Genomic DNA, 20,000 nt, shown 5'->3' on the forward strand with positions numbered 1-20,000 from the left:
CTTTTTGTCTCACATTTCCGAGATTATCAACATTTTATTTTTTCTATGAGTTTTTATCTGATATCTAATCTAATCTAATTGTGACTTTTGATCTCATTGCTTCTGCTTTATCTCATAATTTTGACTTTTTATCTACTAATTATGACGTTTTACCTCAAAATGTCAACTTTCTTATCTCGATTTTGACTTTTTATCTCACAATCCTGACTTTTTGTCTTACAATTATGTCATTTTATCCAACAACTATGACTTACTATCATATATTTATGACCATCCCATAATTATGACCTTTTAATCTCATAGCTTGTGCAGCCCTTTGAGACTTTTGTGATTTAGGGCTATATAAATAAACATTGATTGATTGATTGATTGATAGTTTCGACTTTATCTCAATTTATTTTTTTCTAATAAATATGACTTTTTGTTTTACAATTTCGATTTTTGTATGACTTTTTAATCTAATAATTATGACTATATCTCATAATTGTGACTTTTGATCTCATCGATTCTACTTTATCTCATAATGTTCACTTTTTATCTACTAATTATGACGTTTTCTCTCGAAACGTCGACTTTCTCATCTCAATTTAGACTTTTTATCTCATAATCCTGACTTCTTGTCTTACAATTATGACTTTTTATCCAACAACTATGATTTATCATATATTTATGACCATCTCATAACTATGACTTTTTAATCTCATAACTCAATTTTGAGTTTTTATCTAATAATTATGACTTTTTGTCTCAATATTTCGATTTTTGTATGAGTTTTTATCCAATACTTGTGACTTTTGATCTCAAAATTTCGACTTTATCTCAATTTAGACTTTGAATGTCATAATTATCACATTTTATATTATAATTAAGACGTGTCTCAAATTAAAGCAATTTATCTCATAATTTTGACTTTGTAGCTCATAACTAGGACTTTTTTTCTTATAATTATGAGTCATCATTATTGCGTAATTTCAATGTATCCCAATTTGGACTTTCTATCTCATAATTATGCCTTTTTTATCCTGTATTTACGACTTTTTATATCACAAGTTTGACTTTCTTTTGTCATAATTTCGGCTTTTTGTATCTCATAACAATTTTGACTAACCAATGGGGCATTTTTTTAGTAGCAGAAATGTGCTTCCATACGTCTTTAATGTAAAGAAAACCAATAGGAATATTACGGGAATTAACAATTACAGTTAATTTTTAATTATAACTGCCATCGAAGGATATGAAACTGCTCAAGGAAACAATGCATCAATACCACTAAGTTGCCACTGGGGGCAGCAAACAGCGTCTGGTCTGAAATGAGACGAAGAAGAAAACAACGCCAAGTCTCCGACGACGAAGAAAAAAAAGGAAAGTAGCAACAAGACGCTAACGAGGAGTGCTATTTTTGTGTTCTTTTGTCGCGCAGTGTGTTCCTCGTTAATTACACATTTCTTTGTTAGTCAATTAGTGGTAGACTAAACGTCACTTTTTCTTATAACGGCCTCGTCTCAGTGTACTAAGAAGCTTCTCGTTTGAGCTTAGCTTGTTAGCTGCTAACAAAAGAGACCCGGAAGTTAGCAACACACGCTAACTGCTGCTGTTGTGTTGAAAATGTGCAAAGTCCAAATGCTGCGAGCGTTGGTCAATGAGCGGATGACTGCTGTTGTGGAAGAAATATTTGTGGTCTTGGAAAGAACGATAGCGGAGTACGAGGAGGAACTTTGTCGAACGAAAGAGGAGAACGAGCGACAACGTCAACTACTGGACGCTGTTTTCAAACCTCCAAATGAGTCACACATGGCAGGTTGGTTCTCTTCTTACTCTCATATTTCATAACTTGTAGTTTGTTTTTAACCATCCATCCATTTACTACCGCTTGTCCCTTTTTGGGGTCGCGGGGGGTGCTGGAGCCTATCTCAGCTGCAAAAAACGAAACACATCCTGAACCATAAAACCTTGCGCACTGTTTACACGTTTGCCATATCTTCATTACTGTCTTGGGAAATACTTACACAAGTTATGCACATTATAAAAAAAGAGCACATAAACTAATTATGGGTATGTTCATTATTTGTAAAACAAATGTACTGTGTAGAATACAACTATATATGGATCTAGTGAAGTTTAAAATTGCACAAATAACTTACAAAGTTTGGAATAATCTACGACCACAAAATATTAAAACATGTATACAGTGAGAGAGGGAAAATATAATTAGAGGGCTGAATCGAATTTAAAGCCGCCTTAAAGTGTGCAAATCAGATTAATGAAGAAACCAAAGCAGTAACATACAATTTAAGAATACGTATATACTAAGGCTGCAGCTAACGATTATTTTTCTATCGATTAATCTATAGATTATTTTTTTGATTAATCGGTTATCTATAGATTATTTTTTTCGATTAATCTATAGATTATTTTTTTATTCAAAATGAAGATGAAAAAATAAATGTAGGCCAGTTTTTTCAAAAGGCATGGCTTTTATTTACAAAAAAAAATAAGTATGGCCACTCAGTCAACATTGACAACAACATGACTAAATATTCTGTAACAATGTAAACATTTAAAACTTTTAACATTTAACAAAATTAAAAGTAGTTTATTTGCTTTTTAATGTGCAAATATAAAAGTCAACATCCAGTGCAAATCTTAATATTCTGCAATATAGTATAAGCAGTTCAAAAGTAAAAGTATTGCTTATTTTGCTTTAAAATGTGCAAAAATAAAGATAAACATCCAATACAAAAAAGTGCAAAACTAAATATTCTGTAACAACAGTGTAAACATTTCAACAAAAGTGAAAGTATTGCTTATTTGCTAAAATGTGCAAAAATAAAGATGAACATCCAATACAAAAAAGTGCCAATCTAAATATTCTGGAGCACTGTAAACATTAAGTATTGCTTTTAAAATGTGCAAAATAAACATCCAGTCCAACACAGTACACAATAACCAATTCTACTCATTCCAGTGAGTGACTAACAGTCGTAATGAAGAAAGGTTAGCATGTCTACATGCTCTGGTTCTTTTCATGTTTACAATATTCCCAGCAGCTGAAAATAGCAAACAGAAGGGGTCGATGTGGCTGGAACTAAAAGGTAATTAGCCTTCACCTCAAGCCAGGACTGCGAGTGAGCTGAGCTCCAGTTTATATTCCTAGAAAGTCAACAGGCTCATAGTGATGTTACTAGTAGTTGACTGGGAGGTGTTTATTATCATTTGGGGAGAGTCCGCTGCCTGATGCTCACCTGTTAAACACCTATCTGCTCCACGCTGAAGCGCTGACTACATGCGCTCTGAATACACACTGCTGATTGGCTGATAATGCTTTGTGTGTACCAATCAGATGATTGTGTGGGTGGGACAATGCTGCGTGCTGAGACAGAGGCAGAAGGAGCAAAGCAGCTTGTTAAGACTTTAGCAGCTAAAGTTAGCTTTAGCTTAGAAACTAGTTCGGTACGGGGGTGTACCGAACTAGTTTCTAAGCTAAAGCTAAAGCTGCGTGCGTACCAATCAGATGGTTGTGTGGGTGGGACAATGCTGCGTGCGTACCAATCAGATGGTTGTGTGGGTGGGACAATGCTGCGTGCTGAGACAGACGCAGAGGAGCGAAGCAGCTTGTTAAGACTTTAGCAGCTAAAGTTAGCTTTAGCTTAGAAACTCGTTCGGTACACCCCCGTGCCGAACCGAAAGCCCCGTACCGAAACGGTTCAATACAAAACACGTACCGTTACACCCCTAGCAGATACAAATCACACATTCATGTTTTTGTGTAATGATGACAACGTATGCTAACGCGGACGATTGACTAGTTGATGGTTTTCTTTTCAAATGTTCGTTCATAGCCGTTGTGCTGCTATGATAGGCCATTTACGCTCGACACAGTGTGCATACAACAACATTATTAGGCTGTTTATTGAAATACTCCCACACTTTTGACGACTTTTGGCGTGATTTTTCCCCCTCGCTCGCATCGTCTGCTTTGATCGTCTGCTTTGCGCTTCGCCATGACGGTAGTGTGACGTAAATATGCGACGCGTCGACGCACAAAAACGGCGTCGACGTATTTACGTAACCGATGACGTCGACACGTCGTTTCAGCCTTAGTATAAACTCCTCTCTGGTCAACAAAAGCACCATGAAGATTCTCTCATTCAACCCTTTTTCGACTACGCATGCACCTCCAAAACCTTCAAATCTATAGACTCCAAACATCCCTGAACAAGCTAATCAGGTTACTTCTAGACCTCCGCCCCAGATCACACCTCACTCCTACCCACTTCTCCAAAGTGGGCTGGCTCAGGGTGGAGGACAGAGTAAAACAACTTACACTGAGCCTAGTCTATACAATCCGCTACACCGCCCTGATACCGAAGTACATGTCAAACTACTTCCTTAATGTAAATGACCGCCATAACACAACACCAGGGGGAGCTCCACTAACCACATTAAACCCAGATTCCGATCTAACAAAGGTCTTAACTCATTCTCCTTCTATGCCACATTAATGTGGAATGCACTCCCAACAGGTGTAAAAGAAAGTGCATCTCTATCCTCCTTCAAAACCGCACTAAAAGAACAACTATCAGGCAACTACAACCCTAGCCTAACCCCCTCCCCCCACCACATCCCACCTCCCCGGATTGTAAATAATCAAATGTATATACTTGTTCTTATGCTTTCTGAGCTCACTATGTTCACTGCTCGCTGTACATATCCTACCAAGTCAGACCTACACTGTTTCAATGTCCATTTCTCAGATGATGCAATTGTTGATGACTGAAGTGCTGATATCAACCCCCCCCCCCCCCCCCCCTCCACATCCCACCCCCCGGATTGTAAATAATTCAATCTATATACTCTGATGATTAACTGGTGTGATGACTGCATTATGCTGATAGTATATATTTGTACCATGAATTGATTAACGTGGACCCCAACTTAAACAAGTTGAAAAACTTCTTCGGGTGTTACCATTTAGCGGAGTGGAGGAGTTCAAGTACCTCGGAGTTTTGTTCACGAGTGAGGGAAGAGTGGATCGTGAGATCGACAGGCGGATCGGTGCGGCGTCTTCAGTTATGCGGACGCTGTATCGATCCGTTGTGGTGAAGAAGGAGCTGAGCCGGAAGGCAAAGCTCTCAATTTACCGGTCGATCTACGTTCCCATCCTCGCCTATGGTGATGAGCTTTGTATTATGATGATAGTATATATTTTTACCATGAATTGATTAACGTGGACCCCCGACTTAAACAAGTTGAAAAACGTATTGGGGTGTTACCATTTAGTGGTCAATTGTACGAAATGTGTACTGTACTGTGCAATCTCCTAATAAATGTCTAAATCAATGTATACAGTGAGAGAGGGAAACTATAATTTGAGGGCTGAATCGAATTTAAAGCCGCCTTGTGTTACCACAACTCCTAAAAGTGTGCAGATCAGATTAATTTAACCTCTAAAGGCTTAGTGGCCACATGCGTGGACAGCACCTTTTAGCTCTTATTTCCAAAATTGTGTACACTACTGAATTGGGGTCTTATGGCTGCTTATGTGGACACTTATACTGCCATCTGGTGGTGTCATGAAGAGGTTGAGGTGGGCAGGGTTGAGGTGGTGTGTGGGGGGGTGCATATTGTAGCGTCCTGGAAGAGTTAGTGCTGCAGGGGTTCTGGGTATTTGTTCTGTTGTGTTTATGTTGTGTTACGGTGCGAATGTTCTCCCAAAATGTGTTTGTCATTCTTGTTTGGTGTGGGTTCACAGTGTGGCGCATATTTGTAACAGTGTTAAAGTTGTTTATACGCTCACCCTCAGTGTGACCTGTATGGCTGTTGATCAAGTATGCTTGCATTCACTTGTGTGTGTGAAAGGCCGTAGATATTATGTGACTGGGCCGGCACGCAAAGGCAGTGCCTTTAAGGTTTATTGGTACTCTGTACTTCACATCCGTGTACCACTCCGTACATAGCGGCGTTTTAAAGGCCTACTGAAACCCACTACTACCGACCACGCAGTCTGATAGTTTATATATCAATGATGAAATCTTAACATTATAACACATGCCAATACGGCCGGGTTAACTTATAAAGTGACATTTGAAATTTGCCGCTAAACTTCCGGTTCGAAACGCCTCTGAGGATGACGTATGCGCGTGACGTAGTCCGGGGAACACGGGTATGCCTTCCACATTGAAGCCAATACGAAAAAGCTCTGTTTTCATTTCATAATTCCACAGTATTCTGGACATCTGTGTTCGTGAATCTGTTGCAATTATGTTCATTGCATTATGGAGAAAGAAGCTGAGCAAGCAAAGAAGAAAGTTGTCGGTGCGAAATGGACGTATTTTTCGAACGAAGTCAGCAACAACAGTACACAGCCGGCGCGTCTTTGTTTATATTCCCGAAAGATGCAGTCAAGATGGAAGAACTCGGATAACAGAGACTCTAACCAGGAGGACTTTTGACTTCGATACACAGACGCCTGTAGAGAACTGGGACAACACAGACTCTTACCAGGATTACTTTGATTTGGATGACAAAGACGCAGACGTGCTACCGTGAGTATGCAGCTTTGGCTTCTAAACATTTGATCGCTTGACCGTATGTGCGCAACTTTTTTTTCGCGTATGTACGTAACTTTTTTAAAATATATAAGCTTTATGAACCTTGGGTTAGGTGAACAGTCTTTTGGGCTGAGTGATTGTGTGTGTTGATCAGGTGTTTGAATTGTATTGGCGTGTTCTATGGAGCTAGGAGCTAGCATAGGAGCTAGGAGTTAGCATAACAAAGACGTAGGTGTTTTTATGCAGGATTAATTTGTGTCATATTAAATATAAGCCTGGTTGTGTTGTGGCTAATAGAGTAAATATATGTCTTGTGTTTATTTACTGTTTTAGTCATTCCCAGCTGAATACCAGGTACCGTGAGTATGCAGCCTTGGCTGCTAAACATTTGATAGCTTGACCGTACGTGCGCGTCACGTACGTAACTTTTTAAAAATATATAAGCTTTATGAACCTTGGGTTAGGTGAACGGTCTTTTGGGCTGAGTGATTGTGTGTGTTGATCAGGTGTTTGAATTGTATTGGCGCGTTCTATGGAGCTAGGAGCTAGCAGAGGAGCTAGGAGCTAGCATAACAAACACGTAGGTGTTTTTATGCAGGATTAATTTGTGGCATATTAAATATAAGCCTGGTTGTGTTGTGGCTAATAGAGTATATATATGTCTTGTGTTTATTTACTGTTGTAGTCATTCCCAGCTGAATATCAGGTCACCCCCGGCTCTCACAGCATCTTCCCTATCTGAATAGCTTCAACTCCCCACTAGTCCTTCACTTGCACTTTACTCATCCACAAATCTTTCATCCTCGCTCAAATTAATGGGGAAATTGTCGCTTTCTCGGTCCGAATCTCTCTCACTTCATGCGGCCATCATTGTAAACAATAGGGAACTTTGCGTATATGTTCAATTGATTACGTCACGCTACTTCCGGTAGGGGCAAGCCTTTTTTTTATCACATACCAAAAGTTGCGATCTTTATCGTCGTTGTTCTATACTAAATCCTTTCAGCAAAAATATGGCAATATCGCGAAATGATCAAGTATGACACATAGAATAGATCTGCTATCCCCGTTTAAATAAAAAAAATTCATTTCAGTAGGCCTTTAAAAAGTCATACATTTTACTTTTTGAAACCGATACCGTTAATTTGAAACCGATTCCAATAATTTCCGATATTACATTTTAAAGCATGTATCGGCCGATAATATCGGCAGTCCGATATTATCGGACATCTCTAACTATAATATATGACTGGACTTTTCTTAAGAATGTTTGTGTTTTTGTCCTGCAGATGTCAGTGAGGAAGATCTTCCCCCTGAGCAGCAACAGTGGAGCCAGGTGGAGTCACAGCCCCCCCACATTAAAGAGGAAGAGCCAACGTGGCTTCAGAAGGATGCCGACGTCAGCAAGTTTCCGGTCACTTGTGTGATCGTGAAGAGTGAAGATGATGAGGACGGAGCTCAGTGGCCACAGCTTGATTGCAGTCAAAGACGATTAGAAGCGGCACGCTTCTTAGCGCCGCTGTCTGATAATGAGAAGATGCCACACTCTCCTGACAGCGACGACGGGGACTTCAGAGGTGACATTAACAAACACTTTAAATGCTCTCAATGTGACGAAACGTTCGACAGGAAGACGACTTTGAAGAGACACACGATGATCCACACGGGAGGAAAAACAATCAGGTGCTCAGTTTGCGGTAAGACGTTTATCCGACAGGCACATTTGATTTCGCACATGAGAACACACACGGGCGAGAAGCCATTCGCGTGCTCGGTTTGCGGCGAAAGATTCTCGCTGAAAGGCAACCTGATCAGACACAATCGAACGCACACGGGAGAAAAGCCCTTCTCGTGTTCGGTCTGCAACACGCGCTTCAGCGTCCGTCCCGCTCTCATCCAACACATGAGAACGCACACCGGCGAGAAACCGTTCCAGTGCTCGTTTTGCGGCGAGAGGTTCTCTCAGAGGGGACATTTGATTGGACACACACGGACGCACACGGGGGAAAAACCCTTTTCCTGCTTGGTCTGCGGTAAAAGGTTCTCAATAAAGGGGACTTTGAAAGTCCACACGAGAACGCACACCGGCGAGAAACCATTCAGTTGCAATGTGTGCGAGAAAAAGTTCTCTTATAAGCACCAGCTTAACAAACACAAGTGTGCTGGCGAGAGCAGCAGCAGTCAAACACGTTTCCCTGCCTAAATATGACTTTTATTGGAGCATAAACATCAGGTATTTGTGATTGTATTTCATGCCTTTATGTATATCGTTAATCCAAATGTGTATAAAACACTTTGTCATCCAAATAATCTATCTTTCTTCTTGTAGACAAGTTTACATGTGACCCTAAATAAAAGATGAGTGAGACCCTAATTGGGAGTAAGGGTGTTTGGAAAATCCCTGACTTTGAGAAGTATGTTCATCCAGGAAGGAATGCTCATCTGTGGTTTCAACCTTGGGGGGGATTTTTGGTACAGATTGTCCTGCGTCCATTGCATTTTCAGTGTGTGACCCCAAAACGGAAGCAAGTTTGAACACGTGGCGCATCCCAGTTGGACGTTTGGGGTGTTGCAGTTATAAAGTCAAATAGTTTTTGCACTATTTCACTATTTTTAAAAAGTAACAATGAAGACAATCACATTTCTTAAATCTTATATTAATTTGAAACCTCTAAAGGCTTAGTGGCCACATGCGTGGACAGCACCTTTTAGCTCTTATTTCCAAAATTGTGTACACTACTGAATTGGGGTCTTATGGCCGCTTATGTGGACACTTATACTGCCATCTGGTGGCGTCAGAAGAGTATAACATACAATGGAATTTGGAGGGAAAAAAAGTGTAAAAACAAGAATTAGCATGGCACTAAACATGAAGTACACGTTTGTGTACTTATGGACTAAGTACATCATATGATTCTTAGTTTTTATTCTAATTAGGGTCCAATAAGCCCAAATAGCAAAGAGAAATTAAAAAAAAAAAAAAAACATTTAAACAAACAGTTTGGGCCTTATGAGGTTTAAGTAGCATTGTTGACTAAAGGAATAAGCAAAATGTTCACTGCATTGTTCGGCATTATGTCATGGATATGATATCGGTGTATCATATTTTCTAATTAGCCCAAGGCAGGGCGATCCAAACTTCTTTTTTTTTTAACCAAGGGCTGCATGTTGAAAATATAAAACATGTAGGGGGCATTATATACTTTTGAAAGAAAATAATAAAACTGCTTAAAACAGATGCTACACAAATTTAACAATAAAACTTTGTAATCTTTATGTAATTGGTTGCAAAGCATATATTATTATTATTTATTAGTATCACAATTTCAGTTTTTTCTCTCTACATTAGTGTTTTTTGCTCTTTTTTCCTCACATTTTTACTGTTGTTTTTTGTTTATTTCTACAATATGCGGCGGGCCAACGAAACCGAGCATTTAGCTGTATATGGCCCCCGGGCTGCACTTTGGACACCCCTGGCCTAAAGCATCATTAATGAGTCACCGCGCCTACGACCAACATGCTGTCATTTCTATACTAGAATACTGAATGAGACTATAGAAAACCTATTACTAGCTCAATGTTTGTTATTGAACGATTGACTATATTGTCATTTATCATTTAGTTGAAATGTACCAGAAGCTCTTTTTGTTTTGTTAGCGCTGACAAAACAAATTAGTATAAAATATATCGTGAATAAAAAAATGTGTTTAGAATATGCTGAGGGTAAATTAAAAAAAAAAAATGCTACGGTCGAAAATACCATAATATAGAATAGAACTGTCAACGTATTTGTTTAATCTGGAGCCAGAAGATGTTTAAAGAGGACATGATGCGTAAACTTCAAATCAGAAGTATTTATTCCCTATTGGATACAATTCTAATACAATTTGTCTGAGCGCTATCTGTCCCTAGTATCAACACGGCGACTTACACAGGGCTTTCCGGACGTGCCCTTCCCCTCGCGCTCTTACAATATATGTCACAATGTATAAATATGCAATGAGGTGTCTGCTTCCAGGCGTGGATTCTTCTTCTGCCTTCTCCTTCCTGGACTCCGACTTCATATCTGGTGTTGTCCTTCAGACCTTGGCAAAGAAGCCACGTCAACAGTGGCAAGAATGTGGGCGATAAGAGTGAATGTGTGTATGCCTGAACTTGTACCCAGTTCCAACTGGAACTCAGAACTCAGAAAGGCCTATTCTAAGCATATATATATACTAAACATTTCTTAATCACTTCATCCTTCATTGTCTTAATTATATCCCAACATAATGGGGATAGGTTGATTGGCAACACTAAATTGGCCCTAGTGTGTGAATGTGAGTGTGAATGTTGTCCGTCTATCTGTGTTGGCCCTGTGATGAGGTGGCGACTTGTCCAGGGTGTACCCCGCCTTCCGCCCGAATGCAGCTGGGATAGGCTCCAACGACCCCCCGCAATTCCAAAAGGGACAAGCGGTAGAAAATGGATGAATGAATAATATATCCCAATAGAACAAAGTGTTTTTATACTAATTCAGTACCCCAATTACACCACTAGATGGCAGCAATCCAACACAAATGCGTTTTCTGGATATGTTTGTTTGCTTATTGTATTTTCATGTTCACTTATTTGTTTGGTCCAATGAAAAAGGTGCTGGTGTATAGCACACACTGTGGCCTAGTGGTTAGAGTGTCCGCCCTGAGATCGGTAGGTTGTGCGTTCAAACCCCGGCCGAGTCATACCAAAGACTATAAAAATGGGACCTATTACCTCCCTCACTCAGCATCAAGTGTTGGAATTGGGGGTTAAATCACTAAAAATGATTCCCGGGCGCGGCACCGCTGCTGCCCACTGCTCCCCTCAACTCCCAGGGGGTGAACAAGGGGATGGGTCAAATGCAGAGGACACATTTCACCACACTAGTGTGTGTGTGTATGAGACAATCATTGGTACTTTAACTTGGTACCGCCCCCTTAGTACACTAGAGGGCGGTATGCACCTTTTAGACTATGGGTTCGACCCACCAGTAAACCAAAACAAGTAGAAGAAGAAATAAGAGGACGTCTTGAAGATTACATTAGCAGAGCGTAAAGTAAAGTTCGTGTCATTTCTTTCAAAAATTTGTTTTTTTTACTATCATAATATTTATTTCATATCATAGTAAAACTTCGTAATTGTTCATCTTTGCTGCACTTAGAAGCTTCTTCGGATAGCTTAGTTTAGAGCGTCGAACAAAAGACCCGGAAGTTAGCATCGCATGCTAAAGCGAGTCAAAATAACATGGTGACACTGTGAAAATGTGTAAAGTCCAAATGCTGAGAGAGTTGGCGAAGGAGCGACTTTGTGCCGCCGCGGAAGAAATATTTGTCATGTTCGAAAGAACGATAGCAGAGTACGAGGAGGAACTTTGTCGAACAAAAGAGAAGAACGAGCAACAACGTCAACTACTGGACGCTGTTTTCAAGCATGGACTGGAAACACACAGAGCAGGTTGGTTCTTACTCTCATATGTTTAGTAACTTGATATTTTATCGTTCGGAAATCTCCATGACAATGTTACTGATGAGAATCAGGTGTCTTAATTACTTTGGCCCGGCCACAACCTTGTGGGAACAGTTTGGAGTGGGCCCCTTCGTCTTTCAACATGACTGTGCACAAAGCAAGGTCCATAAAGACATAAATGACAGAGTCTGGTGTGGATGAACTTGACTGGCCTGCACAGAGTCCTGACCTGAACCCGATAGAACACCTTTGGTATGAATCAAAACGGAGACTGAGAGTCAGACAGACATCAGTGTGTGACCTCACCAATGCGCTTTTGGAAGAATGGTCGAAAATTCCTATATACATACTCAGAAGAGTTGAAGCTGTAATAGCTGCAAAAGGTGGACCGACATCATATTGAACCCTATGGGTTAGGAATGGGATGGCACATCGAGTTCACATGTGAGTCAAGTTTATATCTGCCTCAAGCCACTTAGAAGGCCTTACTGACAATAACTCGTGATCTGATTGGCTAACGCAACTGTCTATCACTGTGTGTCCCCGTTCGCTGTAACGCCCGCATTGCTGAATCTGAAGGCCTCTGGCAGATTTGGTAAAGCATGGCAACATAAGCTAGCTGAATTCTGATTGGATAAAAACTCTATAAAGTGAAGTGAAGTGAATTATATTTATATAGCGCTTTTCTCTAGTGACTCAAAGCGCTTTACATAGTGAAAACCCAATATCTAAGTTACATTTAAACCAGTGTGGGTGGCACTGGGAGCAGGTGGGTAAAGTGTCTTGCCCAAGGACACAACGGCAGTGACTAGGATGGCGGAAGCGGGAATCGAACCTGCAACCCTCAGGTTGATGGCACGGCCACTCTACCAACCGAGCTATACCGCCCTAAAATAAACTAAAAACAACAGTGCTGGAAGGAGCATAACATGACATGAAGAGAACATAAATACTTTTAGATATTTAGGGAAAGTACATTTAAAAAATAACTTTTATCTTTAATTATGATCATGATTTCTGGTTATGTTAGGTCAGCAGAGAAGGCCTTGCTGGCCCTGACGGCACACCACTGCTTATTTTGCACTCCATACTATCTTGTGCGAAAGTAGGGTATCTTATTATAAGATATTGAATTGTTCACATTCATTAACAATGTAAAGGCAATATCATTTAAAGATCTTAAAAAAATAGCCAAATAAGGGTTTTGGTATATGTTTTACTGGGTTTCTAATTCAGGTGTTTGTGTTTTGCAGACGTCGGTGAAGTAGCTTTTCCCCCTGAGCTGCAGGTGTGGGGCACCAGGATGGAGCGAGAGGAGCCAAAGCCCCCCCACATTAAGGAGGAGCATGTGTGTACTCGGGAGGATGCCGACATCAGCAAGTTTGCAGTGACCCATGAGGCGGCCCAGAGTGAAAATGATGACGACGAAGCTCGGCTGTCCCAGCTTGATGAGAGTCAAAGTTCAGAGAAGAGAAGATGGGAAGCAGACAGCCTCTTAGCTGCGCTGCCAGGTAGTGACGACGCCAGGTGACACTCTCTTGACACGGACCATGAAGACGGTAGAAGATTCACTCTCAAAGGCAGTTTGACGACACACACAAGAATCCACACCGGAGAAAACACATTCTCGTGCTCGGTCTGCAACACCAGTTTTAGGGACCGCTCCACATTGGAGAGGCGCATGAGGACGCACACGGGCGAGAAACCCTTTGCTTGTTCACTTTGTGGCGAAAGCTTCTCCCAGAAGTGCAATTTGCTGAGGCACGCCAGGACGCACGCGGGGGAAAAAACACTTCCCAGTGAGAAACCGTTTACCTGCTCGGCGTGCGGGAAGCGGTTCTCTCAGAAAGCGAACTTAACGACCCACTCGAGGACGCACACGGGCAAGAAACTCTTCCTTTGCTCGGTCTGCGGCGAACTATTCTCGCTTGGTAAAGCACACGAGGAGACACACGGGGGAGAAACCTTTCGCCTGCAGGGTTTGCGGTCAGAGGTTCTCGCAAAAGTACACTTTGTTGACACACGCGCGAAGGCACACGGGCGAGAAGCCTTTCAGCTGCAGTGTGTGTGACAGAACCTTCTCCCGGAAATACCTCGTCAGCAAACATAAGTGCAGCAGCAAATAACCTTGCTAGAATTCAAATGATGACACAAAACAATGTTGACTTAAAAACTATACAGTCGTGGTCAAAAGTTTACATACACTTGTAAAGAACATAATGTCATGGCTGTCTTGAGTTTCCAATCATTTCTACAACTCTTCTTTTTTTGCGATAGAGTGATTGGAGCGCGTACTTGTTGGTCACAAAAAACATTCATGAAGTTTGGTTCTTTTATGAATTTATTATGGATCTACTGAAAATGTGAGCAAATCTGCTGGGTCAAAAGTATCCATACAGCCATGTTAAAGGCCTACTGAAATGAATTGTTTTTATTTAAACGGGAATAGCAGATCCATTCTGTGTGTCATACTTGATCATTTCGCGATATTGCCATATTTTTGCTAAAAGGATTTAGTAGAGAAAATCGACGATAAAGTTTGCAACTTTTGCTCGCTGATAAAAAAAAAAGCCTTGCCTGTACCGGAAGTAGCGTGACGTCACAGGAGCTAGTATTCCTCACAATTCCCCGTTGTTTACAATGGAGCGAGAGATTCGGAGCGACAAAGCGACGATTACCCCATTAATTTGAGCGAGGATGAAAGATTCGTAGATGAGGAACGTTACAGTGAAGGACTGGAGAGGCAGTGATGGACGTATCTTTTTTCGCTCTGACCGTAACTTAGGTACAAGCTGGCTCATTGGATTCCACACTCTCTCCTTTTTCTATTGTGGATCACGGATTTGTATTTTAAACCACCTCGGATACTATATCCTCTTGAAAATGAGAGTCAAGAACGCAAAATGGACATTTAAAGTGACTTTTATCCCCACGACAATACATCGGTGACACACTTAGCTACTGAGCTAACGTGATAGCATCGTTCTCAAATGAAGATAGAAACAAAATAAATAAACCCCTGACTGGAAAGATAGACAGAAGATCAACAATACTATTAAACCATGTACATGTAACTACACGGTTAAAAATTCTCAGCCTGGTAAGGCTTAACAATGCTGTTGCTAATGACGCTAAGGCTAATTTAGCAACTTAGCAAATGGACCTCACAGAACTATGATAAAAACATTAGCGCTCCACCTACGCCAGCCAGCCCTCATCTTCCCATCAACAGCCGTGCTCACCTGCGTTCCAGCGATCGACGGCGCGACGAAGGACTTCATCCGTGGGTTTGGGGGCAAGCATCGGCTAGGCGTAGTAAGTAGTCCTTGTTGTGTTGCTGTAAGTATTGTACTTAGCCGCTAATACACCGATCGATCCCACCTACAACGTTCTTCTTTGCAGCCTCCATTGTTCATTAAACAAATTGCAAAAGATTCACCAACACAGATGTCCAGAATACTGTGGAATTTTGTCGACGAAAACAAGAGGTTTCTGTATCGGGTTCGATGGGGTCCAACCACTTCCGTGGATTTTGTGACGTCACGCGCATAAATCCTATACAAAATACTTTTTCAACCGGAAGTGTGGCGGGAATTTTAAAATTGCACTTTATAAGTTAACCCGGCCGTATTGGCATGTGTTTCAATGTTAAGATTTCATCATTGATGTATAAACTATCAGACTGTGTGGTCGGTAGTAGTGGCTTTCAGTAGGCCTTTAATATTTGGTTACATTTCCCTTGGCAAGTTTCACTGCAATAAGGCGCTTTTGGTAGCCATCCACAAGCTTCTGGTTGAATTTTTGACCACTCCTCTTGACAAAATTGGTGCAATTCAGCTACATTTGTTGGTTTTCTGACATGGACTTGTTTCTTCAGCATTGTCCACATGTTCTCAATGGGGCTTAAATCAGGACTTTGAGAAGGCCATTCTAAAACCTTAATTCTAGCCCGATTTAGCCATTCCTTTACCACTTTTGACGTGTGTTCGGGGTCATTGTCCTGTTGGAACTCCCAACTGCGCCCAAGACCCAACCTCTGAGCTGATGATTTTAGGTTGTCCTGAAGAATTTGGAGGTAATCCTCCTTTTTCATTGTTCCATTTACTCTCTGTAAAGCACCGGTTCCATTGGCAGAAAAACAGGCCCAGAATATAATACTACCACCACCATGCTTGACGGTAGGAATGGTGTTCCTGGGATTAAAGGCCTCACCTTTTCTCCTCCAAACATATTGCTGGGTATTGTGGCCAAACTGCTCAATTTTTGTTTCACCTGACCACGGAACTTTCCTCCAGAAGGTCTTATCTTTGTCCATGTGATCAGCAGCAAACTTTAGACGAGCCTTAAGGTGTCGCTTCTGGAGCAAGGTAGCCTCTTAGTCCATGGCGATGCAAAACACGCTTGACTGTGGACAATGACACCTGGGTTCTAGCAGCTTCCAATTCATTGCAGACCTGCTTTTTGGTGGTTCTCGGTTGACTCTTGATCATCCTGACCAATTTTCTCTCAGCAGCAGGTGATAGCTTGCGTTTTCTTCCTGATCGTGGCAGTGACAAAACTGTGCCATGCATTTTATACTTGCAAACAAATGTCTGCACAGTTGCTCTTGGGACCTTAAGCTGCTTTGAAATGGCTCCAAGTGACTTTCCTGACTTGTTCAAGTCAATGATTCCTTGTTTCAGATCTGTGCTGAGTTCTTTTGACTTTCCCATTGTCGCTTTTGTAACCGAGTCTAATGACTGCATCACATGTGCCCTATTTAAATGGGCTCAGAGAAGTCAACAGGTGTCGTCAATAATAATCACTCACATGAAGTTAAGAGGCCATGCCATGAAGCTAATTTGATTAGATTACAAAAATTGATAATGTATGTTGCTGCATGTATACTTTTGACCCAGCAGATTTGGTCATATTTTCAGTAGACCCATAATAAATTCATAAAAGAACCAAACTTCATGAATGTTTTTTTGTGACCAACAAGTATGTGTTCCAATCACTCCGTCACAAAAAAGTAAGAGTTGTAGAAATTATTGGAAAATCAAGACAGCCATGACATTATGTCCTTCACAAGTGTATGTAAACTTTTGATCACGACTTTACATAAACTGCTCAGCATTTTCGACAGGATTGTAGTTCCTAACATTGTTGACTAGATAAAGATGTGACATCAAGGGTGGGAATTGGGGGTTAAATCACCAAAAATGATTCCCGAGCGTGGCCATCGCTGCTGCTCACTGCTCCCCTCACCTCCCAGGGGGTGAACAAGGGGATGGGTCAAATGCAGAGGACACATTCCCCCACACCTAGTGTGTGTGTGACAATCATTGGTACTTTTACTTTATATACTTGATAAACTTATGGTAATTAATGTATATATTATGATTTCTTTCTACATTTAAAACACTTCCTTGTGGTCTACATCAGTTATTTATAATTGTTTTAGGAAAAATAAAAAGCAAAATACCTCAACAAAAACTGCTTTTTGCTCTAATTTAAATCTTTTTTTTCTTTTTTTTTTTTTTTTTTACCACCAAAGCCTTCCAATGATTAATTACCCCCGACTTTTGAAACAATGAATACATTATATTTGATCAACACAAAAAACACTGATACTTGTGACAAAAAACATAAATGAGCCTGAAAAATATTAAAATCATATTGGACCATTATCGATACTACTCTAGTATCGACAATACCAAAATGTGGATCGGCCGGCCAATCTAGTTTTTATCTGTTGAAGACAATTGCCGGATTAAATTATGTAAAATTGCCGACCAAACACTTAAACATTTGGACGGTATTCTCTTTTCCAATTTAATTTGACGTATTTGACAATTTAAGTCACCTATGCGTTCATATTGTGCAAATCTGACGTGTACAGTATATTTCTTTAAAATTCAATAAAACTAATAAAAAGCAAGTCACGAATCAGTGCCGCGCAACGCTGGAGGACATCGGAACCATTGCGCTCTTGCTGTGGTTTCGACACGGGCGTATATGAGCAACGTACACCAACAGCAGCACTTGACCAAAAACGAAAGGAAAAGAATAATCTGGGAGAGTTTTGCCACAATAAGAAGACAAAAAAGAAACTAGCACTTATTAAATATCTCAGGTATGTTAAAGTAACTTTAATTTGATACATTTATTAGCGTAACGACGACAAAGTAGTGAAATGTGTCAATTAGATGTTACAATTGTCGCGCAGTTGTAAAACCTGCAGGATAATACTTTGGCTGTTAAATTAATTAAAAATACTAATAAACTACAACACTGTCGGCTTGCGATGTTATAATTGTACGTAAAAATGGTGGTAAAACATCACAATTTGCAAGAAAGTTTGTCCAGGTGAAAATTTGTCTTTTTCGCCTGCTTACTTGATATACGGTGTTATCGCGATATTTTGACGATGATAATTAATAGAGATGTCCGATAATGGTTTTTTGCCGATATCCCGATATTGTCCAACTCTTAATTACCGATTCCGATATCAACCGATACCGATATATACAGTCGTGGAATTAACACATTATTATGCCTAATTTTGTTGTGATGCCACACTGGATGCATTAAACAATGCAACAAGGTTTTCCAAAATAAATCAACTCAAGTTATGAAAAAAATGCCAACCTGGCACTGCCATATTTATTATTGAAGTCACAAAGTGCATTATTTTTTTTAACATGCCTCAAAACAGCAGCTTGGAATTTGGGACATGCTCTCCCTGAGAGAGCATGAGGAGGTTGAGGTGTATATTGTAGCGTCCCGGAAGAGTTAGTGCTGCAAGGGGTTCTGGGTATTTGTTCTGTTGTGTTTATGTTGTGTTACGGTGAGGATGTTCTCCCGAAATGTGTTTGTCATTCTTATTTGGTGTGGGTTCACAGTGTGGCGCATATTTGTAACAGTGTTAAAGTTGTTTACACAGCTACCCTCAGTGTGACCTGTATGGCTGTTGACCAAGCATGCATTGCATTCACTTGTGTGTGTGAAAAGCCGTGGGTATTAAGTGATTGGGACGACTGCGCTTCTCCCTACGCCTGTGTACCACTCCGTACAAGGGCGTTTTAAAAAGTCATACATTTTACTTTTTGAAACCGATACCGATTATTTCCGATATTACATTTTTAAAGCATTAATCGCTAATAATTAAGTATACGCTGTAATGCAAATTCTTGTCCGAAACCGAAAATGAGGCAACCATGGCCAAAAAACGGAATCACAGATTTATTTCTTTTTTAGCCTATGCTAGTTTTATTACCATACCATTTATGGCTATGACTGCTTACTATTCTCACTAATATCAAGGCTTTTTTTTCCCACAATTTATTTTTTAACCTTCAAATTATACAAAAATCATACAATTTTAACAATAATTTGCCATTGATATTCCAACAATATCAAATGGTAGATGGCATGGAAACAAAGACAACAAGTATAGATAGATAGATAGTACTTTATTGATTCCTTCAGGAGAGTTCCCTCAGGAAAATTAAAATTCCAGCAGTAGTGTACAGAATTGAGATTGAATTTAAAAAGTAAAAAGTAAATAATGGGGGTATAAATGGAAACAAAATAGAAAAATTTTACAATAAAAATAAAAAGCAACAATGAGAATAAAAATATAACAGTTAAATAAGAATATAACAAGAGAAACTAGGCAGTAGTGACCATGTTATGAAAAAGTATTGCACTGTTATTGTTTTGCATCCCCTTTCATCCTAGCTTGTTGAGAAATGCTGTTCTTAAACTGTTCCCCAATTTGCTCACGCATTTGTTCACACAGCCCCGTCCTTGTTTGTGAATGACTGAGCATTTCATGGTAGCTGCTTTTCTAAGTACCAATGATTGTCACACTAGGTGTGGCGAAATTATTCTCTGCATTTGACCCATCACCCTTGATCACCCCCTGGGAGGTGAGGGGAGCAGCGGGCAGCAGCGGTGGCCGCGCCCGGGAATCATTCGCGG

The 20,000-nt window shown here is 40.4% G+C and overlaps 2 protein-coding genes across 3 annotated transcripts in view; both read left to right on the forward strand.

The window, feature by feature from the left end:
• The first annotated feature begins 1,272 nt into the window (after window positions 1-1,272).
• LOC133662473 (zinc finger protein OZF-like) lies at window positions 1,273-8,926 on the forward strand. The gene is made up of 2 exons (XM_062066503.1): window positions 1,273-1,798; window positions 7,841-8,926. Exons 1-2 carry the CDS (start codon window positions 1,606-1,608, stop codon window positions 8,752-8,754), a joined length of 1,107 nt encoding a protein of 368 aa, XP_061922487.1. The 5' UTR covers window positions 1,273-1,605; the 3' UTR covers window positions 8,755-8,926.
• Window positions 8,927-11,636: 2,710 nt separating this feature from the next.
• Window positions 11,637-20,000, forward strand: part of LOC133662477 (oocyte zinc finger protein XlCOF6.1-like) — a 10,390-nt gene continuing 2,026 nt past the window's right edge. Inside the window, exons 1-2 of one of the 2 annotated variants that reach the window (XM_062066518.1) lie at window positions 11,637-12,023; window positions 13,289-13,546. In XM_062066518.1, the coding sequence (XP_061922502.1) occupies window positions 11,831-12,023; window positions 13,289-13,546 (451 nt within the window). In that variant the 5' untranslated portion in view covers window positions 11,637-11,830. The remainder of the gene's footprint in view (window positions 12,024-13,288; window positions 13,547-20,000) is intronic. The other variant, XM_062066523.1, reaches the window with a different exon arrangement.

The sequence above is a fragment of the Entelurus aequoreus genome, linkage group LG02 (assembly GCF_033978785.1).
Source record: "Entelurus aequoreus isolate RoL-2023_Sb linkage group LG02, RoL_Eaeq_v1.1, whole genome shotgun sequence".
Lineage (NCBI taxonomy): Eukaryota > Metazoa > Chordata > Actinopteri > Syngnathiformes > Syngnathidae > Entelurus > Entelurus aequoreus.

Coding starts and splice junctions, on each gene's coding strand:
- LOC133662473 (XM_062066503.1), top strand. CDS start 1,606: ATGTGCAAAGTCCAAATGCTGCGAGCGTTGGTCAATGAGCGGATGACT. Junction 1,799..7,840: donor AAATGAGTCACACATGGCAG/GTTGGTTCTCTT, acceptor TTTGTCCTGCAG/ATGTCAGTGAGGAAGATCTT.